We start from the raw sequence: 27,101 nt of genomic DNA on the forward strand, positions 1-27,101 counted from the left end.
ATCAGACCTCCTATGGTTGCAGTGGGATGAGGGAGAGTGGGGGCAGGCATTCCCTGATTAGTTTGAAAACTACTAATGGATGCAACCCTGGCAAGTCATTCAAATATTTTTGAGCGCTTAACACAGACCCAGGAGAGAGAGGAAGAGGCTGATGTGGGTTAGAAGCTGGAGACCTGTCTCTCCTCCACATGCCCCCTCTCCAAGCCTGCCCTGCAGTGTTCCATCGCCAGGAAGAAAAAAACATGGGGGTCGCCAAAGCCTGCTTGGGCCTATCAGGTAGTAAGCACCCAAGGTTGGAGAAAGGTGGTCTGGCTCTCGCTCTCCCCAGAAACTATGTGCCATCTCTGGCCTCCTTTCCGCCCCCCAAATTGGTGAGCCCTAGAGGGTGTAAGGACCCTCTCACCCGGTGCTCGAAAAGATCCCCCAGAAATTGAGGCGGGGGGGGGTTATGGACAGCCAGCGGGAATCGGGAAGGCCTCCCCCAACCTCCTAGACAGCGGAAGTGCGTCAGTTTGTTCGCCCCGTAGAGCATTTTGGGAATTGTAGTGAAGTTGGGGTGGGGGGGGCGGAGAAACTGACAGTGTAACCCCTTGGAGACCAGAGCGCGCCCGCAGAGCTGGAAGAGAGGGGCGCTCGACCACTCCTTTTAGCAGATAAAGCAACTGAGGCTGAGACCGTCAGTCCTCTCCTTTCTCCGGCTTTTGTTGGCCCCAGTCAGAGGCTTATATCCAAGATCCTGGGCAAGGCGAAGTGCCAAGTGGACGGTCCTGCCCAACACTAAATTGACAGCTTCCCTTCCCCCCACCCCCGAAAACGTCCAATTAAGGCCCCTCCGCCCCGCCCCAGGAGCTGCTGCCTTCGTAACCGGTCATTGGCCCACCTTTGAAGGGCGGGGAACTGAGCCTCAGAGAAGGCAAGACTTGTCTAAAGCTGCAAAGCAAGTCGGAGCAGAGGCTGGCCGTCCGGAAGCCTGTCCGCCCGCTACACTTTCTGAATCCGTGGTGGCTCTCACCATTCGTATCACATCCCCGTCCCCAACCCTTTTGCTCCAGCTGCTTGGAGTCAAACTCCCTGCCCCCCGGCGAGGAGGGGTAAAGGTTGCGCAGCGGAGAGGCGGTGAGCCCCTACCCTCCGGCAGCCGGCGGTCCCCTTTAAGAAACGGCCCCGGAGGGACTACGTTTCCCAGAAGGCTTTGCCGGCGCGTTATGTAACTTTCCCTGCGTAGCGGCCTCTGGGGCAGAAGGAGGTGGAGGCGGCGGCGGCGGTGGCGGCGGCGGCGGCGGCTGCGGCGGCAGTTGCAGCGGCAGTGGCGGGAGCGGCGGGAGCCCGAGGCGGCGGCGCCCGCGGCCTATCGCGGGGCCCGAGCTGTGCGCCGCGCCCTGGAGCTCGGACCCGGCGGGAGCGCCGACGTGCCTCTGCTTGCCTTTGAGGAGGCGGGAGTGAGGAAAAAGGCTTAGGGCCCAGGGGGCGGGGAAGGGGGGCCGGGCCTGGATCCGCGGGGAGGCCGAGCCAGAGGCCCGACCGTGGCTCGCGCGGTCCCGGGGACACGAATCGAACGTTGGCGGCGCGGATCGAACGTCGGCGGCGGGTGGAACGCGGGGGCTCGGAGGCGCGCGTGCGGGGGCTATGGCGTCCGTGCAGGCTTCCCGCCGCCAGTGGTGCTACCTGTGCGACCTGCCCAAGATGCCGTGGGCCATGGTGTGGGACTTCAGTGAGGCCGTGTGCCGCGGTTGCGTGAACTTCGAGGGCGCGGATCGCATCGAGCTGCTCATCGATGCCGCCCGGCAGCTCAAGCGAAGCCACGTGCTCCCCGAGGGCCGCTCGCCGGGCCCCCCGGCCCTCAAGCACCCGGCCACTAAGGACCTGGCAGCCGCCGCTGCACAGGGGCCTCAGTTGCCGCCTCCACAGGCCCAGCCCCAGCCGTCGGGGACAGGCGGCGCTGTCTCAGGCCAGGACCGCTATGACAGGGCCACATCGTCGGGCCGCCTCCCCTTGCCCTCGCCCGCCCTGGAGTACACCCTGGGGTCCCGCCTGGCCAATGGACTGGGCCGCGAGGAGGCTGTGGCGGAGGGGGCGCGAAGGGCCCTGCTTGGCTCCATGCCCGGCTTGGTGCCCCCCGGGCTGCTGGCAGCTGCGGTGTCTGGCCTGGGAAGCCGAGGTCTGACGCTGGCACCCGGCTTGAGTCCTGCCCGTCCAGCCTTCGGCTCCGATTTCGAGAAGGAGAAGCAGCAGAGGAATGCGGACTGTCTGGCAGAACTGAACGAGGCCATGAGGGGCCGGGCAGAGGAATGGCATGGGCGCCCCAAAGCCGTGCGGGAACAGCTGCTGGCGCTGTCTGCCTGCGCCCCTTTCAATGTCCGCTTCAAGAAGGATCACGGGCTGGTGGGACGGGTGTTCGCCTTCGATGCTACTGCCCGCCCGCCAGGCTACGAGTTCGAGCTGAAGCTCTTCACCGAATACCCCTGCGGTTCTGGCAACGTGTATGCTGGAGTCCTGGCCGTGGCTCGCCAGATGTTTCATGATGCTCTGCGGGAGCCGGGCAAGGCACTGGCCTCATCAGGCTTCAAGTACCTCGAGTATGAACGCCGACACGGCTCAGGGGAGTGGCGCCAGCTGGGGGAGCTGCTAACCGACGGTGTCCGCACCTTCCGCGAGCCAGCTCCCGCCGAGGCCCTGCCCCAGCAGTATCCAGAGCCAGCCCCTGCAGCTCTTTGTGGCCCACCCCCACGAGCCCCATCCCGGAATCTGGCCCCCACGCCGCGCCGTCGCAAGGCGTCCCCTGAGCCCGAGGGCGAGGCATCTGGGAAGATGACCACGGAGGAGCAGCAGCAGCGGCACTGGGTGGCACCCGGTGGCCCGTTCTCCGCTGATACCCCTGCTGTGCCCTCGCCGATCGCCGCCCTGAAGAACGTGGCCGAGGCCCTTGGCCACTCCCCCAAGGACCCTGCAGGGGGTGGGGGCCCTGTGCGCGCAGGGGGCGCCAGCCCCGCAGCCTCCTCTGCGGCCCAGCCTCCAGCCCAGCATCGTCTGGTGGCCCGAAACGGTGAGGCAGAAGTTAGCCCCACAGCAGGGGCGGAAGCTGTTAGCGGGGGTGGTAGCGGCACTGGGGCGACCCCCGGGGCTCCCCTGTGCTGTACCCTGTGCCGGGAGCGGCTGGAAGACACCCACTTCGTCCAGTGCCCCTCAGTGCCCGGACACAAGTTTTGCTTTCCCTGCTCACGGGAGTTCATCAAGGCGCAGGGTCCTGCTGGGGAGGTGTACTGCCCCAGTGGAGACAAGTGCCCGCTAGTGGGCTCCTCTGTCCCCTGGGCCTTCATGCAAGGCGAGATCGCCACCATCCTTGCTGGAGACATCAAGGTTAAGAAAGAACGGGACCCCTAGGCCACCAGTGCCACCAGTCTACTGCCCATCCGCCCCCACCTTGCCACCCACCGCCGCTGCGGATAAATTATTCCCACCCAGCCCAGTGCCTCCCCCGCCTGTGTACATACCCCCTTCCTTATCCCAGATGGGTCCCCTCCTTATCCCAGATGGGTCCCCTGGGGTAGATGCATTGAGGGTGGGGGGAGAAAACTTGTGGCTTCTGTCCGAGGGGGTGTTTGGGGTCCCTTGACCCCTCCGGTTTCCCTCTCCCCTCCTTGGCTTGGCTTTGCTGCTGCTTGTAGTTGGAGGAGAGGTGTCCCCGCCCCTCCTTGAGAAGGGGCCTCCTGAAATCTCGCTCTTTATAAACGAAGCAAAAGCATTTTATTGCCCCCCTCCCCTATCCCCTCTCCCTCCTTCAATAAACCGAAAGATGGGTTTTTTCCTTCTTGGTCCCTTAGTTGCGTGAGATGCTGCGCCCCCTTTGGGACCGAACTGATCCTACAGGGGAGAGGACGTTGCCTTGTAGCCTCCAGGTGGCGCCCTTCACTCAGGTGGGCCCCCTGGCTGATTTTATAAATGCTGGCCAACTAGTCAAGCGTTCTAGCCATCAGCCCGTTTCCCAGATGACAGAACTAAGGCTCAGAGAGGGGATGGCTCTTGCGAGGGAGCCACAGCCAAGCTCGGGAACTAGCCTTCCCTTCTGGCCCATCCCCTGTATCTCCCCCGAAGGTGGAGGACTCAGTGCCACCGAGGGGGAGGGTCAAGGGGCATCCGGAGGCTTCCCAGAAGGGACGGGCCGCGAGTTCTTGCTAGGCACGGAGAGAATTAGGCCAGATTGCTAGAGGGACTGCCTGAGGAAAGAGGAAATTTACCTCATGAGGTACACTAACAGGTTCCCTGGGAACAAGGTGACTGCTTCCCGCCTCTGGTGGTGCCCTGAACTGCGCGCCCATCTCTGGAGACCAGCCTCAACGGCGGCCGCCCTAAGACACCGTGACTGGCCGGGTAAAAGGCCCTCCCCCCCGCGGTCGCCTCTGATGTGCGCGGCCTTGTCCCGCACCTGTCCCGGTGGGCTGATTATTAACCAGGACTTCCTGCTCGCTGGCGTCAGAGGGCGGGGCCTAAGCCGGCTGCGGCAAAGCAGGGGTTAAGGGGAGGCGGAGGCCCCAAGAGGCAGCCCGCACCCCAGCGGCCTCCCCCGCGACCCTGAGGTGGAGATTTCGTGAAGGGGGCAAAGCCGGGCGCAAAGGCCAACGGATGGACGGAGAGATGGGGAATGACAGTGTGTCCTGCCACCGCACAGCCCTGTCACACGGCTGTGAGACCCTAGGTTGCCCCAGGTCTCAGGAACCCAGATGTTATATCACCTAAATCTGGAAGACCTTAACGTCCTGACCCATCTTGGTTATCCAGGTGTCCCTCCCACACAACCCGCAGACCCCCATGTCCCAACTCCCAAATATTAGGGACTCTAGGGCTTGGTCCTCCACATCTGGAGGACCCTCAGTTCTCGGACTGAGGAGTCCCCTCCCCCAGCCACCAGGTCTCAGGTGTTCTGTCACCCCTGGCACTGCCAGCCTGGGCTCTGGGCAGGGCTGGGAAAACCACCCCTGATTAAATATACCAGGCGATAAGCCAGGAGCAAGGGAGACGCTGGATGGAGCTCCATGCCTGGGCACCCCTCCTGGGCAATCTTGTGGCCTCTCCTGACCCAGCTCTGCAGACCCAAGTACTGGGTAGCTCCCCCTCCCCCATCCTCAGAGCTAGAGGCCTCCAGACACGGGGGCGCTGTGCCCCAGTGGGGGCTAAAGAGCTGTGGAGGACACCTGGTCCTTTAAGAACAGCTGGTGGGTGGGTAGGGGCCAGGGGAGTCACCCCCCAGCCTGGCTGGTGTGTATTCTAGATAGAGGTTGGGTTAACTATTAACAGAGCAGGCGGCCTGAACTGTGTGGGTGTAGGGGCCTGGATCAGCCCCTCTTCATTCAGTGCCAGGCTGGGGCCAGAGTGGAGGGGTTCTGGATTGATCTGGGGGATCAGTGAGTAGGTGAAGAGGCTTCATGAAAGGAGAGGCAGAGACACAGAGAGAGACCCAGGGAAAGATGGAGACGACAGAGGTGGGGAGGGAGATGTAAAGAGACCAGTTCACTGAGAGAGAGAAAAGACAGAGACCCAGAGAGAGAAAAGGAGCTCGCCCGGAGATGAGGGAGATGAGATAGAAACAGAGACAAACGTTCAGAAAGGAAAATTAGAGAAATATCCAGATGGGTTAAGAGAGGCTGAGGTACACTGAGGAAATGCCAACCATAGAGACAGAAGGAGAGGGAAGAGAGACTGAGATGTGGAGAGAGGGAGGGAAGGCCAGGAGGCTGTGAAATCAGGGAAAGGTACAGGTTTGAACTAGAGAGTTAAGACATCTTCAGACTCAAAAGTTCTATGAGACCGAGGGGGAGAACAGAGCTCTGTGAAGAAGGGCAGGGCTGGGTCTGTCTTAGTCACTTGGTCCCCATGACCAGACCTGGCTCACTGCTCACCCTCCAGTTCTCAGCTCAGCTGACCTCTCCTCCAGGAAGCCCTCCTTGACCCTCAGTCTGTGTCAGGTGCCATTTCTGGGGCCCCACTCCCCTATCCCAGCCCTGAGCATTCTAAATCATTATTGTGTGGGGACTGGACTGTGAGCCCCATAAGGGCAGGGCCAAGGCTGTCTCAGTCACCGCTGTGTCCCCAGCATTGCCCCGCACTGGCAAGTTTAAAGGATGGATAAATTAATGGACTCCTTTCTTTCAACAAATGTTTATTCAGCATCCACTGTGTGACAAGCCCTGCAGTAGGTGCTGTGGATACAGCAGGGAACAGAGTGCAGCCCCTGTTCTCATGGAGCTGACATTCAGGTGGGAGATACAGACCCATAAAATGTGACAGCCATGGCGGTAAATCCTAAGAAAAAATAAACCAGGGAAAGGAGACAGAGAATTATGGAGACTGGTATTTTAAAGAGGGAGGTAGGGGGAATTCCCTGGCGGTCCAGAGGTCAGCACTCCATGCTCTCACTGCCGGGGGAGTGGGTTCGATCCCTGGTCGGAAAACTAAGATCCCATGAGCCACGTGGCCCGGACCAAAAAAAAAAAAAAAAAGAGGGAGGTAAAACTGAGATGAAACTAAAAACTAAGGGAGGTGAGTGAGCGAGCCACGGGCAATCTAGGGAGGTAGCAGCACATGCAAAGGCCCTGAAGTGGGAGCCAGCTTGGTTCATTCCAGAAGCAAGGTGACCAGTGCAGCTATGGCATGAGAGAGAGTCATAAGATTGAGGTCAGAAGGATAGTAGGGTAGGGAGCGTTGGGGGCCCTGTCTGCCATGGTAAGGACGGTGGATTTAGTTTTAATGGGAACAAGTAGAGCGTTTCAAGCACTGAGGGAAGGGATGAAGCAAATGAGACAGAAAAAGCAAGGAATCAGCTGGGATGGACAGCATCCCGTTCCCCTCTGTGTCCAGGGCTCAACAGAGGGCCTAGCACAGATGCCCAATGACAGTGTGTGCACGAGTGAATAAGACCCAAATCGACAGAGAAAAGAGTCAGAACGACATTAGATGGATGGACAGACTCCCAGGGAGAAGCCAGGTAAGGATCCCGGGGACGCCCAGGGACAGCAGACACAGACAGACAGACAGCAGCTCAGCTGAGAAGTCCTATTCCTTCCAGAACCCTCCCCACCCGGAAACCTTCCCTGCAGCTGGAAAAATTCCCCAGGCCCCCCTGCCCGCCTTGCCCTGTGGCGTGCCCACTCACACCTCAGGCAGAGGAAGCTGGCAGGCCTCACAGGAACCTTTCTGTGAGGGGGGAGTAGAGGCGGGCGGGCAGGCGGCAGGGACGAAGCGAGAGGAGCGGCGGGCGGGCAGGCAGTGGGCAGCAGCTACACAAAGGCCCCAGTGTCTGCCCCTCCTGTCCCCGGTACAGATATAAATAATATGTACATATACCTTTAAATACACACACACACACACACACACACACACACACACCCCAGTGGGCTGGGGTAGGAGGCTGGGGGCCACACCCTTCCCTAAGGACCCTGATATGGCAGAGGTCTGCTCCTGTGGGGCCTGGGGGCTCAGAGACCCACAGAGATAGTGACCAAGACTGAGAGGCTCGAGCTGAGAGGGACACAGGGACAGAAGGGCGAGAGAGAAACTTACAAAGTGCGAGAGACAAACAGAAAGAGACTGGCCGACTGCGACGCTGAGTTAGAAACCAAGACTGGCTCAAATGGAGACAGATCAGGAAAGCAGAGAAATCAAACTTCGCTGAGAAAAGACAGAAAAAGTCAGAGGTAGAGGGGCAGTGACAGAAGGAAGACACAGGTCATTCCCGAGAAAGGCAGAGCCACAGGGAAACCCAGCTGAGAGGAAGTAGGGACAGAAAGAAGCAGAGAGGCCAGCAGACATCCAGAGAGGGACAGAGAGAGAGAGAAGCCGGCAGGCAGGCAGGGCCAAGGCTGGGGGCTTGGGAAGGCTGGTGACCGTGGCGGGGGGAGGGTCAGGGCACGTCTCCAGTTTAGGGGCACCGCCTGTGCAGCTCTGGTCCAGCCCAGTCCAGGGCAGGCTAAGGGGCAGGGAGTGGAGGTGAGGGAGGTGGCCCTTGGGTTCCGGATCTTGGTGTTTACCTGGGGCAGTCATTGCAAACAGGCGCCCAGCCTGGCCCATGGCAGAGTGAGGGTGGGATGGGCTGGGCCCCAGCTCTGGGCACCAGTGGGCCCGACACGCCCACCTGTGGCCTGGATGGTGAGTAACACACAGGGTGACACCTGGGTAGATGGTGACACATAGGGGGACAGACACGGTGACACACAGGGACAGATATAGGCAGACCCAGAGTGTCTGAGACATAAACAGACACACAGAAGCCAGTGACAGAGACACACTGTAATAGACACAGTGACAGAGACCAGGACACAGTGATGGGCAAACATAGTGTTAGGCTTAGAGACACGGCAACAAAACACAAGGACAGAAGACACAGTGACGGACACAGAGAAGACAATGATAGAACAGTGACATACATGTATACCCAGTGACACAGCACTGCAACACCTACAGAAACCCCGTGAGAAGACACTGACACCGAGACGTACAGGCACACACAACACACACACGCTGAGCAGACAAGTCATGGAGTAACACAGAAGCCTGCAAACACCTTGACATTGACACAGACTCATAAACCTCCCTGGCTGCTGGCTTCTGGGGTGCCCCCTCGGCCTCCAGGAGCAGGGTGTGAGTGGCGGTGACCATGACGGAGGGCTTGGGACCCCAGGGCCCTGCTGTGTCGCTGTTGCCCCTCCTATGCTCTAGAATAGCGTCCTGGTTAAGGGCACTGGCTCTGAGCCTGGGTTCAAGTCCTAGCTCCCCACTCACTACCTGTGTGACCTTGGGCAAGTCACTTCATCATGCCTCAGTTTCCCCAATAATAAAATGGGTGGGGGGAAGGATTGGGTCTATCGATTCTATAAGGTGCTTACATAATGCCAGACACATGGTAAGCCCTAGTGGCTGTTATTATTATTTATTATTATTATTATTTTCATCATCATCATCTCATGTCTTCTGCCCACAGGGGGGACCCTGCCTTGGCCTCTGTTTCCCCACTCACGGCCCCTCCCTTGGACTATGTCACCTAAAGCCCACAAGCCGTGCCCAGGTCCATCTGTCCCAGCCCAGGCTTCTCTGTGTCCCCATGGCTATCCCCCATCCCTGATCCCTAGCGTCCTCATGTCCGTCCATGCGTCCCATGTCTGACTGCGGTACTTTTCCATTGCTGGCCACCAGCCGGCTGTCCCTGGGGTAGGGGTCACACCTGCCCACGCCAGCCGAGCCGGTGGCCACCAGACACCCTGACGGATGGCCCCACCCTCCCCCCCAGGACCCTACAACAACACCCGCCCCTCCGGCCACCTGAGGTCCCCACTGGGGCGGCCTGAGGCCTGAGCCTGGGGACAGGAAGCCCCAGGCCTGGCTGCCCTGAAAGCCTCTTTCAGCCTGGGCCTCCTCCCGCTGCCACCGACTCCTCCTGCGGAATAATATTTGGGCTGTTGGCCGGGGGGGCGGGGGCCAGATCCGGAGGCCGCCTGGGAGAAGCCAGAAACCGCAGGGCTTCCTGCCTCGGGCCGGCATGACTCTGGGAGAGACCCCCAGGCCCGAGGGAGGGGGGTGGGCACCCAGGGAGACTGAGGGCCTTTCTCTCGACACCAGTTGTTTTTTCCAGGAATCAGGAGGAATTCCCCAGCCTGCCCAGGACAGCGAGGCTGGTGGGACGGCTGACTGGGAGCCAGCATGGCAGGGGGCGGAGGGGGGTGACACGCAGCCGGCAGGGCGGGCACGGTGACAGAAATAGAGGGCCTGGCCTGCGAGGTGGCAGGTAGAGGCGGAAACTCAGGGAGCTGGGAGAGAGAGACCGGAGGAGGAGGAGAGAGGCCAGAGAGCCTAAGGAGTGGGGGGAGGAGGACCCCAAGAGAGGAAGACCCGGAGCCCCCAAGGGAAGGAGGGAGCGATCCAGAGGCCTAGAGAGAGGGAGGACGGAGTCGAAGCCACGGAGAGGATGGAGAGAGAGAGCAAGGCAGAGAATACGAGACACAGAGGCACAGGGGATGAACAAGCATTTTCCCATAAACCAAGGGACAGACATAAAGGCACAGAGAGAGAGGTAGGGACATAGATGACACTAAGAAACAGAGAAAGATGGACACACAGGAACTGGGAGAAACATCTCTCCCCCGCCCCGCCCCCCCGCTCCCTCTCTCTGTCTGTCTCTCACACAAACCACACACACACACACACACACACACACACACGCACGCACGCACGCGCACATGCGCGCCAACATAAAGAGACAGCCTTTGGTCTTTGAATGACTGACTGACTAAATGAACGAGTGGCTAGAGAGCCAACAACCAAGTACGACAAATGCAAACTAAGGAAATCACACCCGCGCCAGTGTGGCGGAATGACCTTGGCCCAGTCCCTTCCCATTCTGGTTCTCTGTTTCCACTCTGTGAAACGAAGGGCGTGAGGAACACAGTTGCGTTTCACAGAGCCATCCCTTGGAACATCTGAGCCACAGATATCAGACTCAGAGCCCAGGCAGAGACCTGGAGGAATAGAAACACCCAAACCCCAAAACCAGAGGCTCCCAGAAGCCCCCAGCACCCGAAGGAGGACCCAGCTCCTTTCCCACACACCTGCACGTGAAAGAGACAGACACACCAGGGCCAGTCAACACACGCTCACACACAGCCACAGCAGTCACAGGCACACAGCAAAGACAGGCGTAATACACAAAAACGGACATACTTTAAATGCTGATTCCCAGACATACACATGAAACACAAAATGTAGTCACACGTAGACTCTTTAAGGCAGCAGGTATGTAGACAAATGGACATACAGAAACACACATCCAACAGAGTGAGACCCAGAGGGTCCCAGGGATAGGTGTATAAGAGAACCACACACACAAAACAATAGAGTCTGATATCCCGAGACACCGACAGTAAGCACATACCCAGGGGAGGAACAGACACACAAACTCAGACAGTTGAGGGATACAAACAATAGAGAACACCCTGCAGAAGACCACAGGGACCTCAATGGCCGTAGTGACGTCCTATGACCCACAGAGGCACAGGCGCACACATGCAAACAAACTAGCACACACCCTGTCTCCTTCAATTAGCACCCTGTTTGTCCCTTCTCCTCCTCCCTAGCTTAACCAAAAATCAAGCAGCCCCTGGGCTCCCTGAACCTCGGGGCTAGGGGCATGTGTCTGGAGAGTGGGGGTAGGGAGATGGCCTTGGTCACTGCACAGCCACCTCCTCCTGCTGCCCTGGCCCCACTGCTGCAGGGGCTGCTATCTGTGAGCAAACTGTCCTTGGGGTCAGGGACAGCAAAGAGCCAAAGGTCAGGTCGATGCCTCCCCCAGCCCTTCCCCCAGAGGCAGCCAGCTCTTGGGGGCAGGAAGGAGAGGGGACAGGGGACATCAATTCAGGTGTTCAAGCCTCACAGGGCCCACTCGCCAAGGAAAAGAGACATTCAGTAAGAGGCAGAAATGGTGCCTTTAATGCTCATACACAGCCAGTATCCCGCTTCCCAGGCAAGAACCAGACTTCAGTAGAAATTCCCCACACCCTAACCAGTCCTTTCTGGTTTCTCCCCGGACCGGAGCGGGGGATGGGCTCCAGAAAAAAACCAAGGAGTATCCTCATCTCCATCCCTCACTCAACTCACACCAGACAGTGATGACATGGCTAACACAGGGGCTGTTGGTGGCCATCATGCCATACAGTGGTACACTGGTTATGTCAGCCAGTAAAGATGGTGGCCATCACAGCACCCAGTGGGCCAGTGTCACCACCACATCCAAAGGATCACCCAAGGGCACGTGCATCACAGCACCCAAAGGGCCAACCAAGATGTCATCCCAGACGGTGGCCATCAGAATACCCAATAGATCAACCAATAACATCAACCAACATGGCAGTCTTCACAGTACTCAACGGGCCCGCCAAGATGTCAATGGCAGTTATCACAGTAGCCAGTGGGTCAACGCGATGCCCACAGAGATGGCAGTCACCACAGTGAGTAACAGACCAGCCAAGATGTTAACTGACAGGACAAGCAAAGTGTCCCCAGGAGGATCAGGCCCCAAGAGCCTGATGGTGTGAGCTACAGCCATACCCCACCCACCATGTTCCCACCCCCCTGCTAAGACGCATTAAGCAGAGAGCGGGAATAGAGGCCCTGGTAGTAGATCCCGGGCTCCCCACCCTCCGCCCCGTAGCCCCCAAATCCCACGTCCAGTTTGGGAGGTGCTGGTGTCTGTTCCGACATCAGGTTGTTGATGGAGAAAGGGTGGTTGAAGTTGTAGGGTGCATCCAGCTTCAGCTCCCCTGGGAGCTCCAGGCCAGTGAAATAGGGTGTGGAGGACGGGGGTGAGCCACAGTCCAGAGTCCCCACATCTTCCCCACCCTGGGCCTCAGGTTCGGGGGCTGGAGGCTGGGCCTGCGGCGGAGAGGCGACTGTGGCAGCGGGGGTGGTGGTCGAGGAGGCTGACCCCGCACTGTTCCTGGAGGCAGAGGTCCCGCCGCCCCCTTTCTTCACCTTCTCCTCCAGCTTGAAGCGCTTCTGGCGGCGCAGGTAGCAGCCATTCTCAAACATGTTACCTGAGCTGGGGTGCAGGGCCCAGTAGGAACCCTTGCCCGGCTTGTCTGGGGAGCGCGCCACCTTGACGAAGCAGTCGTTGAAAGACAGCGAGTGGCGGATGGAGTTCTGCCAGCGCTGCTGGTTCTCCCGGTAGTAGGGGAAGAGGTCCATGATCCACTGGTAGATCTCGCTCAGGGTCAGCATCTTACCCGGCGCCTGCTGGATGGCCATGGTGATGAGCGAGATGTAGGAATATGGCGGCTTGGCATGTGCCAAGGGCCGCCGGTACCCTTTCGGTATCTCCTTCCCATGCACCAGCCCTGGTCCCGGGCCCCCATACCCTGAGCTGCTGCCACCACCACTGCTGGCACCCAGGCCTGGGAAGGTGGGCCCCAGGGGTGCTGTGGGCGCTGGGGGCGCCAGGGGTCCAGTGGTAAGTGGGGAGGCAGGGAGCCCCCCCGGGGGGTAGGGAGAGCTCAGAGGGTTCAGGGTCATGTAGGAGTTGAGGGGGGCCATGGTGGGTACTGGGGTCACCGGAGAGTAGACCTATAGGGAAAGAAAGAGAAACGGCGGGTGGTGAGTCTCGACTCTGTTGGTAAGCAAAGGGTCACTGGACCCATTGTGTGTCCATCTGTCTATCTGTCTTGCCTCCTCTGTAAACAGCTGTCTGTTGAAGTCTCTCTCTTCCCCCCCTCCCCGTGCAACTCCCTCCCTGACCCCACCCCCCCACGCTCCCATATACTGAAGCTCACACTTTAAGTGGTTCTCAAAGTGTGGTCCAGGACACCCTGGGGAGTCTCCAAGACTTTTTTGGGGGGAGTCTCCAAAACTATTTTCATATAATGAAAGATATAAGATATGACTAGCCTTTTTCACTCTCTTTCCCTCATGAGCGTACAGTAGAGTTTTCCGGAGGCCACATGACAGGTGATATTGCGATAGACCAAATGTAGAAGCAGCTAGGAAGATGCAGCTGTCTTCTACTGAACCAGACACTAAAGAGATCTGCAAAAATGTAACTGTGCCATTCCTCGCACTAAATGTTTTGAAATAATTATTTTAATAAAAATACATTGCTTATACTAACACATTGTTGCTATTTTAAAATGAATTAATGCCTATTTTTAAAACGCCTCAGTTTTAATTTTGAATGCTGTTAACAATCAACATAACCCCGATCAATAAAAACTGTTTGGGGTCCTCAGTAATTTTAAGAGTGTGGACTTCCCTGGTGGTGCAGTGGTTAAGAATCTGCCTGCTAGTGCAGGGGACACGGGTTCGAGCCCTGGTCTGGGAAGATCCCACGTGCCACAGAGCAGCTAAGCTCACGCGCCACAACTACTGAGCCTGCGCTCTAGAGGTCGCGAGCCACAACTACTGAGCCCATGCGCTGCAACTACTGAAGCCCGTGCGCAACTACTGAAGCCCGTGCTCCACAACAAAAGAAGCCACCGCAATGAGAAGCCCACGTGCCGCAACGAAGAGTAGCCGCTGCTCGCCGCAACTAGAGAAAGCCTGCGCGCAGCAACAAAGACCCAACACAGGCAAAATAATAACTTTAAGAGTGTAAAGAGGTCCTGAGACAAAAAAAAAATCAAGAACTGCTGATTTATCTAATAATGGAATCTATATGTGTACTTTTTTTTTTTTGATGTGGACCATTTTTAAAGTCTTTATTGAATTTCTTACAATATTGCTTCTGTTTTATGTTTTGGTTTTTTGGTCGCGAGGCATGTGTGATCTCAGCTTCCCCGCCAGGGATCGAACCCGCACCCCCTGCATTGGAAGGCAAAGTCTTAACCACTGGCCCGCCAGGGAAGTCCTTATATGTGTACTCTCTGTCCATCTAGCCATCATCTTTTAGGTTATACAATTACAGTTATTATAGATCAAAAGCATTTGAAAATCAGAACTCACATATTTCTACCTAATATATGTCGTCTGTTTATTATATATCATTAAATCTAAGACATCACTTCGTAAGCTGCAGTATTATTTTAAGTATCAGTAAGAATGGAAAAAAACACTGTCAATTATAATCCCTAGACACCATTGACTGTAAAACCCATTCCATTTTCAGATATGTTCAAATGGGGAGAAAATGTGCCTCTTAGCTCAGTGAAATACAGTAGACATTGCTATGTCTTTGTAAGTAACTATATAGTCTCTCAATTGTTCAATATTTCTTGGCCTACTCTGTGCCAGCACTGCTCCAGGCACTTCACAGCAAAGGTCTGCTTTCATCTTTACAACCACACTATGGGGGAGGCACTATCATGCCCATTTTACAGCTGAGCAAGCTGAGGATCAGAGAGGTTGTCCAGGGGTCACACAACAAGAAAGGAAAAGAACGGGGATTCTGAATCCAGGCAGTCTAGCTCCAGATTGGTGTTCTGGATCAAGATATAAAAGCAGTGACCAAGACAGACTGAAATGCCTGCCCTCAGGGAGCTGTCAGTCTAGCAGGAGGTGAACAAGATAAGCAAGGAAAATAGGAAGCATGGTGGATGGTGATTTCTCTTTCTGTGTGCATTTTCCCCTTTCATCCCCTGTCTTCCATCCTTTCTCTGTCAATCTTCCATCTGCCTGTCTGCCCCGCTCCCTCCCCCTGAGGGAGGGTGGTCTCATGGCACTGGGGGGGGAGTGCTATAGCTCTGGTGGGAGCCACCTCTGCTATGAATCAGTGTGTCCCATCTCATTCCCTTGTCACTTAAGTGTCTGCACATCCAAAGGTCCAGAGAGAAAAGGGAAATGCCAGGGTCACTCAAGGAGTCAGGGGCAGGTGGTAAGCAACCCAGGTCTGCGTTCTAGTAGAGAAACTCTCCCCTCTCTCTTTCACATGACTTCCAGGTAGTTCTTTTCTCCTATGTCTCTGAATCTCCCTGTGGCTCTGTGTGTATCTGTGCATCTCCTTCCCTGTCTCAGTACCTCTATACTCCTTCCCTCATGCCCTCCCCACGCCTGTCTCTCTCCCTTTCTCTCTCCCTGTCTCTCTCTCTCTCATCTCCCCCTCCTCTGCCTTTCTTTCCTTGTGACTCTCCCATACCCCATCTCTCTCTCCCTCTGTCCCCCCCTCATCTCTCACATCTTTTTCTCCCTGCCTCAGCACTCTCTCTCTCTGTCTCTCTCTACCCCACTCCTCTCCCACCCTGTTCTTTCTTTCCCCTTCAGCACGTCTTTGCATCTCTCTGCCCCTTGCTTCAGCACCACCATCTCCCCAGAAGTCTCACATTGAAATTGGAGCCACAGCTACTCCCCTCCCCCACGCACTGGTCTCCCCCCACCCCCCCACCCCACCCCCGGGTTGGCTGGTTCTCACCCCTCCCTAAGAGTAAGGGAAGAGGGTCCTTCAGAGAGAGGGGAGAAGGTGTTGGACTCAGGGGATCCACAGAGAGGTCCTAAATCCCTCTACAACCCCCTACATTTCTCCAACTCAGTCAGACTCTCCTGTATCACAGAGGAAGACAGACTGGGACCCCAGAGTCCTTCTCTTCTGGCTCCCCATCCACCCGGAAGTCCTCTTTGAGGTCTGACCTCAAGCACTCCAGCTGCCCTAATCCACCCTAGGCTTTCACATGCCTGGGGCTGGGATGAACCCCCAGTGTCCGGGTCTGAACCGGATCTCCCCAGCGAGGGCGGGGCTGAGATTGGGGGGGAGGCCCTCAGGGGACCTGCACGCCCACCCCAGGAGGCTGGAATTTCTCCCCTTTCATTTCCTTATTGTCTCTGGAGGAGGGTGTGACAGGGAGCAGGGGGCAGTGTGAAGCTACAAGCTCCTTTCTAACCCTGGTCCCAGCCTAGGACCTCGAGCGGCTCCCCCCGCACACCAAGAGGCTTTAGGTTTTCCACCTCTAAAATTGGGGAGCAGTTAGACCAGCTGATCTGTGAGAAGCAGAGGCCAGTGGGGATGCTTTAGGGCAATAACTTTCCAGCTTCCTTCCAGACAGGGAGCCAGCCTGGGGAGGTCAACATCACCCCAACAGGAGGGTGGGTGTGGTGGGCAAGAAGCAGTTTGGGGGCCCCTTCAGTTCTCAGTTGCTGAGTGAGTGCACGTGTTTCTCCCCACATTGTTCTGACCCAGGGGGAGGAGGTGGTTCGGTTGATGGGAAAGCTGAGGAGACCCTCACACAGTATGTCCATTTCCAGCCCCCTACATGTCAACTCTTCCAAAATACGCACTCAAATGCTGACTATCTCTAGACTGTCCCTCAATTTCAGAGACAATTTCCACCCAAATTGTCCCCTACCAAACGTCAGGTTTTGCCCCAAATAATGACTCCTTCAGCCTAGACCCCTGCAATATACTTCTTAAGATATGCCTCCAGAACACTGATTTGTAGTTGGTACCCTTAAATCAGGTCCCCACTATGTGGGGGCTTCAGCCGGGATCCCCCAATACCTGGGAGTCTCCACCTCCAACCTGGTCTCTGCCTTCCCTACCATGTAACTGACATCTCCAGCTGCCCAGGCTCCACCTCTCAACACTCCCAATCCCTTCTCTGCACCACCCCACGTGCACCTCACACCTCCACAGCCCCAGGACTGGCCCCTCCTGGGCACCTTGCCAAGCCCCGCAGGCCTGGGTATTCAGGAGTCTCACCCTACAGCTTCAAACCCCAGACCCAGGACTCAGGCACTCTGGGGCCCCTGTAAACCCCAGATCTTGGTCTCTTTGGAGAACTCAACCATTCCAGTCCCATACCCCACCTCAAGCCCACAGTCCCCTTCCATCAGAAACCCAGGTATCCAGAACCCCCATAACCCTCTGACTAGGACCCCTCCACTTCACAATGTTGACTAGGCAGAGAGCACGCTCAGAAGGAGTCCTTGCAGCAAGAGGAACGGGAGTTAGACCTGGGGAGGGACTTCCCGGCGGCTAGGGTGAGCGAATTAAGATACATCCCTGCCCCCTACTCCAGGGAAATCTTGTCTGAGATGGGACTGGTGAGGACATTAGCAATTAGTGGAGATTGCTGGAAGGTGGAGTGGGGGCGGGGATGGGGGGTGCGAAATCTGAAACCCTCCAGACTCCAACAAGGAGAATCCCTGCTGAGGGTCTCTGATAACAATTAAACCACTGAAGTTCAGCTGGGAGGGGTGAGGGTCATTAGTAGGGATGGGGGGCAGGGGTGGAGACCGACCCCTCCACTGCCAATGCTGTTGCCGACATGCCCTGATCTCAGGATCCCGACTCTGACCCCTATCTATCCGAGCCCCAACTCTTAAATCACCTATTTCACACTCCCCAGACCAAGCTTCATCTCTGAGCACCTTCATCTCTTATACCCGAGCACCAACCCCCATTTCTGACGTTGACGTAGTCGCAGCCCCAATCCTTACCCCGGAACCCCAATTCTTATTTCTACCCCAGACCCCCATCTTTAACACTAATTTCTAACCCTGAGCTCCCAGCTCAGATTTCTCTTAATGGTGACCTCCCTCTCCCATCACTTAGTCCCTTATATTTTCCCCAGTTTTGAACCCCATTTCCTAATCCCCCAGCTCTGTCCGTATCCCGGAGTTCTGAGTCTCATCTTTGGTCTGTTAATTTTAATTCCTTGTACTTTGGGTCCCTGACACCCAGCCCTCACATTTAAGCTATGACTTGACCCTTGACTAAATCTTCCTGACTCCCGTTTAAGCCCTCACTCTGACTAGCCTGCCTAAACCGCGCTCCCATGCATTGTCCCCCGTCCCTGACTCCTACACCTGGTCTCCGTGTCTCTAGTTCCTCCGCTCCCCAATTCTATTTGGGGCCCCCACTTGAGTCCACACCCCGGTTCTTGCCCCCATTTAGGCCCGCACCCTGATTCCTGCCCCCCCACCCCACCCCCCACTTCCCGCTCCGCCATCCCCGAGGACACACCTCGCCCGCCTCCGGGTAGTAGCTCCACTCGGCCAGGTCATGGGCCTCCATCTTCACCGAGCCCAGCATCCCCCGGGCCTGCGCCCCCACCCGCCCCCGCTCCGGCCCGGGGGGGAACCAAGCGCTTCGGATCTCTCAGCCTGCACGGCCTGAGTTCCGACCGGCGCCCGTCCGTCCGACCGCCCAGGGTCCCAGCCTTCCCGGGCGCCGCGGGAGGCGGCCACGCTTTATAGCCGGGACACCCCCCCCAGCCCCCCCGCCCTCGCCCTCGCCCTCGCCCGCCCTGGGCTCCCCTCCCGCCTCCCCGAGGGCGGTGCGCCCGGTTTGGGGCGCCCCCTGCGGGATTGCGAGGAGAAAGACCTCAGGCGCCGGGAGCCGCAGCCCGGGGACGCGAGAGCTGGAGATGGCTGAACGAGTGAGGAGCTACAGGTGGGAGGCATTGCTGATACTAAAAGCCTCGAGGGCAGAACTCTAGGGCCCTTCCATCCAGGGGTTTCATCATCTCGACAGGAGCAGGCGAACAGCCAGAGCCCAGCAAGACTGCCGCGGAGTAAAGGAGGCTCAGAGCCGAGTGGTCTCCATGGGTCCCGACGTGTTACTATAAGAACCTGTAGGAGCTCCTCGAAACCACATTTCCCATTGGACGGACTGGAAGACTGAAGCTTCTGATAGCTGGAAATGCTCCATACTGTGTAAATGGTCAGGACCAAGGGTTGAGGGGATCGAGTCCTCTGCTCAGACCCCGCTGAGGAAACAGACCACCTTCCAGACCTAAGAGCTTCGCCTCCCGGACTCTCCACTCTCTCTAACACCTGCCGTCCAGGGACCCAGAACTACTGTGAACTCCATTTCCCATAAGCCTCTATCCCCCTTTCCTTCCCGACCCCGTCATAGGACTACATTTCCCAGGAGGTATGGCTCCCGAAAGCCGGAAATGAAGGGCTGCCCCGGCGTCGTAGGGGGCGGAGAGCGGAAGGCCGGCCGCGCGGCCGAAGGTAGGGGCGGGGTACTGCCGCAGAGTGGACTCCATTTCCCAGCGACCCTCCGTGCACGGCGCATGCGCAGTGTCACGGCGGCGAGCGGAAGATGGCGGCGGCGTCTGTGAAGAGGCGCTGCTGAGGGGGCGCGAGGGGGACGGAGGCCTGAGCCGCGGTGAGAGGGGGGGCGGCGTGGGGGCCCGGGGACGAAGGGAGGAAGGACCCTGAAAGGGCAGGGGCGCTTCCGGGGGGAGTGGGGACGCTGAGAGGGGAAGGGAGCAGTGACGCTCGGGACCCCAGTTTCTTCCCCAGTTCTGGACCCTCCCGTGGCTCCCCAGTGCCCTCAGGGCAAAGTTCCAACGTGGCCCCCAAGGCGCGTACGCCCAGCCGGCCTCGGCTCTGCCTCTTTGCTCGTTCCTCACGTCGCACAGCTGCACTGGCCTTTCGGTTCCTCAGACTCGCCGTACGCCTTCCCGCCTCAGGCTTTTTGCACATGCCGTCCTCTCGGTCTGCAACATCCTTTTACTCATTCCGCCTGGCTGACTCCCATTCATTTTTCGGGTCTGGGCACCAACGTCACTTCCTCTGCGAAGCCCTCCTTTCCCGCTCTCCGTCCCGAAATCCGCCTGTTAAACGCTGTTATAGGTTCCTGTGCCTTTCCTTCGTGTCACTTGGCGGGGGGGTCTCATTTGTTATTGGACCTTTATTTGTGTGGCTCTTTAGTTCTGTCTGTGACCATGAGCTCAGCGTTTCCCAGTACAGCGCTGTCACGCCGAAAACTCCCAGTTAATGTTCGTTGAATGATGAAAGATTTTCGTGGGGCCACTCTGTGTATGTGCGGGGAGTCGTCATATTCCCAGGTGGGAGTAGGGCGGTGGGACCGGGAGGGAAGGGGAACCAATGATTGTTGGTAATAGCAAAAGACTACAAACACCCCAGATGTTCTTTAGTAGGGAGACTGGCAGAGGAGGAAAACAGATAACAGCCACATAATAAAATATCATGCAGCTGTAAAAAGGAATGAGGGAAGGGGGGCAAAAAAGGAATGAAATATAGAGAGTGGGCTCCAGCATATATTAAGTGAAAAGCGAAATGAAAGACAGTGTTTATCATACGCTCCCTTTTTACAGAAGAAAAGGACATATGTATATACGTTTAAAAAATAAAGAAAGAAACCAAAAAGTGGAAGAGGAAGAACATGGTAAAAAGTTTGGGTGGATCAATGTGAAAGGTTCATCATGAAAAAGTTCACTGTGTTCTGATGGGAAACAGCAGTATACTGGATTGTTGGGAACAGACCTAGCAGGGGGAAGCAGTTCCTTTAGAGGGGCAGTCCAGCACAGCAGTGAGAAGGCTGGATTCTGCAGCCATACTGCTAGGTCTACATCTTACAGGTTGTGAGCCTTTGATCAAGTGACTTTACCTCCTTGGACTTCAAATTTCCTCATCTGTAAAATGGAAATTAAAAATAGTACTTACCTTGGAATCTAGAAAAATGGTACAGATGAACCTGTTTGCAAGGCAGAAATAGAGACACAGATGTAGAGAACAAACTCATGGGCACTAAGGGTGGGGGGTGTGGGATGAACTGGGAGATTGGGATTGATATATACACACTAATATGTATAAAATAGATAACTAGTGAGAACCTGCTGTATAGCACAGGGAACTCCACTTTGCTGTACAGTAGAAACTGATGCAACAATGTAAAACAACTATACCCCTATTAAAAAAAAACAGTACTTACCTCAAAGAGTTGGTGTTGTGAGGTTTAAATAAGTTGCTAAGTTACTGTATGTGTTAGAATTGTGTCCAGCACATGTTAAATGTTCAGTAAATATTAGCTGTTATTTTTCAAGCATTCTAGAGCCAAAGGGTAGGGATACTAAGCCCAGTGATTGTTGAAGCCCTTTGGCATTCACTTAGCAGATTTTTATTTTTATTTTTTGCGGTACGCGGGCCCCTCACTGTTGTGGCCTCTCCCGTTGCGGAGCACAGGCTCCGGACGCGCGGGCTCAGCGGCCATGGCTCACGGGCCCAGCCACTCCGCGGCATGTGGGATCTTCCAGGACCGGGGCACGAACCCGTGTCCCCTGAATCGACAGGGGGACTCTCAACCACTGCACCACCAGGGAAGCCCTACTCTGCAGATTTTTATTGAATACTTACTAGGTGCCAAGCTCTGTTCCGTGCTGGGGATAGAGAAAGTGAACACACACACACACACACACACACACACATACAACACACACACACATCTCTGCCCTCGTGGAGCTTATAAATATGTAGTGTGTTGATAATAAATGCCATGGAGAAAAATAAAGCAACACAGATGGGGACGGAGAGGAAATGGAAATTTGAAATGCGATAGTCCGAGAAGACCTCACTGCTGGGATATTGGAGTTGAGACCTGAAGGAAATAAGGGGGGAGGGAGTTGTGCCAGGCTGTGAGGGGAGGGATATCCCAGGCAGAAAGAAGAGAAGCCCTTGGAGGAGAAGGCTTGGAGGAAGGGGTATGATTGGCATGATGACAAGGAGGCCAGTGTTGCTGGAGCAGGGAGAGCTGAGAGGGAAATGAGGGCAGAAGTAGAAGGGGCCAGATCACATAAGGTCTTCTAGGTCTTGGTGAGGAGTTGGCTCTGACTCTAAGCAAGATGTGGGGATGACAGGCAGCAGGGAGACTAGGAAGGAGGTTGTTGGATAGTCATTCATTCAGCAGATACCTGTTGAATAAACTGCTGTGTGCAGTATGTCTCTTTTAAAAGATGCACCTTTTTCACCCTCAAATTATTGTTAACAGTCTATGCAGTAGCCTTCTGAAACTAATCTACTCCTCAAAGTAGTTCTGAGAGGGAAACGCTGTTACCATCCCTGTTTTACAGAAGAGGCAGCTGAGACCCAGTGGTTTCTTGCCTCGGTCATTCTGTGTATACATACACAAACTTGACAAAAGTCAGTTTAATTGTATACATTCTTGTGTGATGCAACAGGCTGTGACTGTCATCTTTTCATCATGATAATACATTGAGATCCATCTTTTTTTTTTTTTTTAACTATATTCTCCCTTTTCTACTTTTTGGTTTTTCCTTTCAGTTTTTCTTTTTTTAGCATATACACATGTTTTCCTTTGTTTTGTAAAAAGGGAGCATACAGTAAACATTGTCTTCACTTTACTTGCTTTTACTTAAAATGTGCTAGAGCCCACTGTTTATCAGTGTATATAGAGATTTTCCTCATTCCTTTTTTTTTTTCCTTCCCTCATTCCTTTTTATAGTTACATAGTGTTTTATTATGTGGATGTATCATAGTTTTTCGGCCAGTCTCCCTATTTGAGAACATTTGTGTTGATAATAGTTTTTTTTTTTTAATACATTTATTTATTTATTTTTGGCTGCATTGGGTCTCGTTGCTGCATGCGGGCTTTCTCTAGTTGTGGCAAGCCGGGGGTACTCTTTGTTGCGGTGCGTGGGCTTCTCATTGCGGTGGCTTCTCTTGTCGTGGAGCACAGGCTCTAGGTGCGCAGGCTTCAGTAGTTGTGGCTCGTGGGCTCTAGAGCGCAGGCTCAGTAGTTGCTGCATGGCATGTGGGATCTTCTGGGACCAGGGCTCGAACCCATATCCCCTGCATTGGCAGGTGGATTCTTAACCACTGCACCATCAAGGAAGCCCGATAATAGTCTTTTGCTATTAGGAATAGTGCTGTATTTGATACCGTTCTTATTTGTTAATTTTGCCAGTGTGACTTTGGGACAGATGCCCAATAGTCCCCCACCCCCGGCCTTTTAAAGCACAACTCCATAGTAATCCAGAAAATGGCAGAAATATAATTTAATTAGGCCTTCTCTGATGTACTGAGTACTTATGACGTACAGGACTCCGACTGGCGCTCCTCAGAGCTATGTTTTAGAAAGCTTGCTCTGGTGTCCAGTCCAGAGTACAGCCCTGATGGAGAGACAGGAGGCACTGAGACCAGTGCGTGGCTGCTCTGTGTTCATTTGTTCAGTCATTCAGCAGGTGTTTGTGGTCAGCCCGTTATGTGTAAAGTACCGGAGGTGAGGCTCGGTACTCCATGAGGTACTGCCTCTGAGCTGGGAGACATCAGTCTCCCCCAGGTTGCAGCCTCATGGACACGTACAGTCTGATCCAGACTCTGGAAGGGGGAGGGGCTTCAAAAGACCCAATAAAGATCCAACAGGCTAGAAAGGAGGGTTGAACCCTTTGCAGCTAGTGAGGTAAGGTGCAGAGCTTGATCTATCTTCTCCAGGGAGTAGCAGGCAGCAACCATGGCAGGCAGCAGTGGGGACAGCGTCACTCGCCGGAGCGTGGCATCACAGTTTTTCACACAAGAGGAGGGGCCGGGCATTGATGGCATGACCACATCAGAGAGAGTGAGTATGGAGAGAGGGGTTTGGAGTGCGGAGGCTCAGGCCCTGTCTTTGGGCCATCCACCTCTAGGTGGCAGAACCCAGGGAGCGCCGTCAGGGCTGGGCTGGCAAGGTGAGTACTGTCACATGCCTTTCACCTTCCTTCCAGGTGGTGGATCTCCTCAACCAGGCAGCACTGATCACCAATGATTCAAAGATCACAGTGCTCAAACAGGTGAGGAGAAGGGGGCGATGCTGGGCTAAGCAGGACAAGGGGAGCCAGGATGGGAACCTCTGGAAAAGAAGACACTGGTAATAACACTAGTGTCCACAGTTAAGCACTTGGGATATGCCTGCCATGGTGCTCAGTGCTATTCGGCCACGCTGTCATTTAATTCTCACAAAAACTCTATGAGGCAGGGCTCTTCCCTGTTTTACAGAGAAAGAAGCAGAGTCTCAGAGCTTAAACTAGCCCAAGGTCACTCATAGCAGCTGGCTGAACTAGGACTTGAATGCTGGATTCAGACTCCAAATTCTATGCTCTTGATCCTCGTATTTGCTCTCTGCCAGGGTCCTTTCCAGTGGGGAAGACATGCAGGTGACCAGACAGTGAGGACCCAGAGTGGGCAGGGATGGGATGGAGGAGCCCAGAGGGGTGTGGAACCCAGAGGGAGCTTCTGACCCAGCCTAGCGGTGGGGAGTCAGGGAGAGCTTTTCAGAAGAGGGATGTCTGAGCTGAGACCTGGATGATACGGAGAGAACCAGGCTAAGTGAGAGAGGGAGAGTGTCTTGACCAGAGGGCATAATAGCTTGTACAGAAGCAAAAGAGGGCATGGGGAATTGGGGAGGCAGGTGGAGTTCAGAGGTTGGGAGGTCAGGTTGCCTGGGTGAGGACCCCAGTTCTACTTGTTCAGCATGTGGCCTTGGATAGTCGATTCCACCTCAGCAGTAGAGTGGGGTCCTGACGGGGCCTCCCTCGTGGAGTGGTTGTCAGGGCTGTTCAACAGTGCCTTGGGTCATAGGCAGTGAGCTTCTGTGAGAATGTTTTTGGGAAGGGCTTATTCCAAAGAGCCTGGCAGGTACAGGGGCCTCAGAAAATGTGTTCTCATTGTCATAAAATGCCTGATGAATTGTGACAGTTGAGTGGGAAGTAGAAACAGAAGGAGAGTGGAGAGAATTGCTGGGTGAGCCTCAGGAAGGTAGGAGTCCTGCAGCACTTCCCTCTTTTCTTTAGCCTCCATCTGTAACACGTACTCACTATCCACCAGGACCTGCGCCCTGTAGCATCTTCTTGTTGAAGCCTCACAACAGCCCTATAAGTTGTTGTTTACGATTCCCATTTTACAGAAGAGCAAACTGAGACTCAGGGGAAGCCATTTGCCCAGGCCATGGTAGGAGTGGCAGAGCCAGGATCTGAACTGAGCTTATCTGCTGCCTACCCCCATGCTGTTTTCTCCTACATGTTCCTGTCTGCACTGATTGGACCCTGGTTTTATATGTGTGTTCCTCCTTCCCATCCCCAATCTCCTTCCAGGTCCAGGAGCTGATCATCAACAAAGATCCCACACTACTGGACAACTTCCTGGATGTGAGTGACCGACAGGAGAGAAAGGGTTTGGGTGTAGGGATAAGGGAATGGATCCTGGGCCAACTCTGACCTACCTTCTTCCTGACCTTGGCAGGAGATCATCGCTTTCCAAGCAGACAAGTCCATTGAAGTGCGCAAGTTTGTCATCGGCTTCATCGAGGAGGCATGGTATGGGGTGGTGTGGGGAGCCCCTGGGAGCACCCCTGCTGGAGTCAGCCTCTTTGGTGCCTGGCCCTGCCCTGAGAGTCTTGCCCTCTGCTTCTCAGACCCATTCTCCCTCCCATGCACGGTGATTCCCCAGCAAATATTTAATAAGGTCGAAATCTTGAACTCATCCACAGTTCCTCTACTTCTCCCACACTTCACATCTGCATCATCAGTAAGGACTATCGGCTATACCTTCAAATTGTAAACAGCATCTGACAGTTTTTCAGCTACTTCCCTTGATGTACTAAATACTTTACCTACTTTGTTATTCGATCCTCAGAATAACACTGGATTATTTGTTTGGCACATTTAACTGAAGACAGAACTGTGACTCAGGTGAAATGAGTTTCCTAAGGTCACACAGCCAGTATGTGGCCATGCTGGGATTTTAACCCGTGTCCCTAACACCATTGCCCAAATTCTCAGTCTCCACCTTTTACTGGGAGAATTTTTTTTTTTCAGTTGAGGTGTACTTGATTTATAATATTAGTTTCAGGTATACAACATAGTGATTCAGATTTTTTATACATTATGTTCTACTTAAAGTTATTGTAAAATATTGGCTATATTCCCTGTGGTGTACAATATATCCTTGTAGTTTATTTATTTTATGCATAGTAGTTTGTACCTCTTAATCCCCCTACCCCTATCTTGCCCCTCCTCCCTTCCCTCTCCCCATTGGTAACCACTAGTTTTGTCTTTTTTTTTTTTTTAAGGTATAGTTGATTTACAATATTATATTAATTTCAGGTATACAACATAGTAATTCAAAATTTTTATAGATTATTACTGGGACAATTTGTGGTAAGTTTTCTGAGTTTGCCAAAAAACTTTTTGTTCAACAGATATGTATCGCATAACTGCTATGTGCCAGGCATTTGTGTCAGAGTAGGACTGTAGGACTATAACTGTAGGACTATAACAGTGAATAAAAACAGGTATCGTTCCTGCTTTCATGTAGTTGATGGCTGAGTTTCATATTTTTGACTGATTAGCTTAATAATTAAATTCAGATTGTGACGTGTTATGAAAATACACATTCTGAGCTCTAGGTGTAGCCTTGAATTTATTCATTCACTGAATAAATATTTATTGAAGGCCTTTCATTTTTTCCTTCAACAAAAAATGAGACTCTGCTAGTACCCAGACTAGAAAGGGTCCCCCACTTTCAGAGCCCTCAGACTTAGGTAAACAAATTAGTAAACAAAACCAGTGATTACGTAAAGCAGACTGCTCTAAAGTAATAATGGCTAATATCTATTGAATGCTTCCTATGCTTTTCTAAGAGCTTTACATGTGTTGTTGCCGTTTTCACAGCAAGGCTTGAGGTAGGAGCTGTTCTAAAGGACACAGTTGCGTATCCAGACTTACAGTTGTCTGGCTCTGCTGCACCTTATGTGAACAGCAGGACCCTAATAATACAGAACAGTGGGGGTTACAGGACCAACCTAGACAGCGTTTGGGGTCAGCTCTGTCTGAAGGTGCCAGGCATTGTTTTCAGCTTCCAGCTGTGCTGGCAAACAAGACAGGTGTCCACCTCCATTCCAA

The 27,101-nt window shown here is 54.6% G+C and overlaps 3 protein-coding genes across 3 annotated transcripts in view; 2 read left to right on the top strand and 1 right to left on the bottom strand.

The window, feature by feature from the left end:
* Positions 1 to 1,626: 1,626 nt before the first annotated feature.
* Positions 1,627 to 3,381, top strand: IRF2BP1 (interferon regulatory factor 2 binding protein 1). The gene has a single exon (XM_065899357.1). It carries the CDS (start codon positions 1,627 to 1,629, stop codon positions 3,379 to 3,381), a length of 1,755 nt encoding a protein of 584 aa, XP_065755429.1.
* An 8,065-nt stretch (positions 3,382 to 11,446) lies between these two features.
* On the bottom strand, positions 11,447 to 18,489 carry FOXA3 (forkhead box A3). Its single transcript, XM_065898848.1, has 2 exons — positions 18,419 to 18,489; positions 11,447 to 13,098 (listed from the first exon to the last, which is right to left on the bottom strand). Exons 1-2 carry the CDS (start codon positions 18,485 to 18,487, stop codon positions 12,115 to 12,117), a joined length of 1,053 nt encoding a protein of 350 aa, XP_065754920.1. The 5' UTR covers positions 18,488 to 18,489; the 3' UTR covers positions 11,447 to 12,114.
* Positions 18,490 to 23,340: 4,851 nt separating this feature from the next.
* The window catches only part of SYMPK (symplekin scaffold protein), a 32,126-nt gene continuing 28,365 nt past the window's right edge, over positions 23,341 to 27,101 (top strand). The window contains exons 1-5 of the mRNA XM_065898640.1: positions 23,341 to 23,530; positions 23,599 to 23,782; positions 23,928 to 23,993; positions 25,293 to 25,346; positions 25,441 to 25,514. Coding sequence (XP_065754712.1) covers positions 23,678 to 23,782; positions 23,928 to 23,993; positions 25,293 to 25,346; positions 25,441 to 25,514 — 299 coding nt within the window. The 5' untranslated portion in view covers positions 23,341 to 23,530; positions 23,599 to 23,677. The remainder of the gene's footprint in view (positions 23,531 to 23,598; positions 23,783 to 23,927; positions 23,994 to 25,292; positions 25,347 to 25,440; positions 25,515 to 27,101) is intronic.

Source organism: Phocoena phocoena, chromosome 20 (genome assembly GCF_963924675.1).
Source record: "Phocoena phocoena chromosome 20, mPhoPho1.1, whole genome shotgun sequence".
Lineage (NCBI taxonomy): Eukaryota > Metazoa > Chordata > Mammalia > Artiodactyla > Phocoenidae > Phocoena > Phocoena phocoena.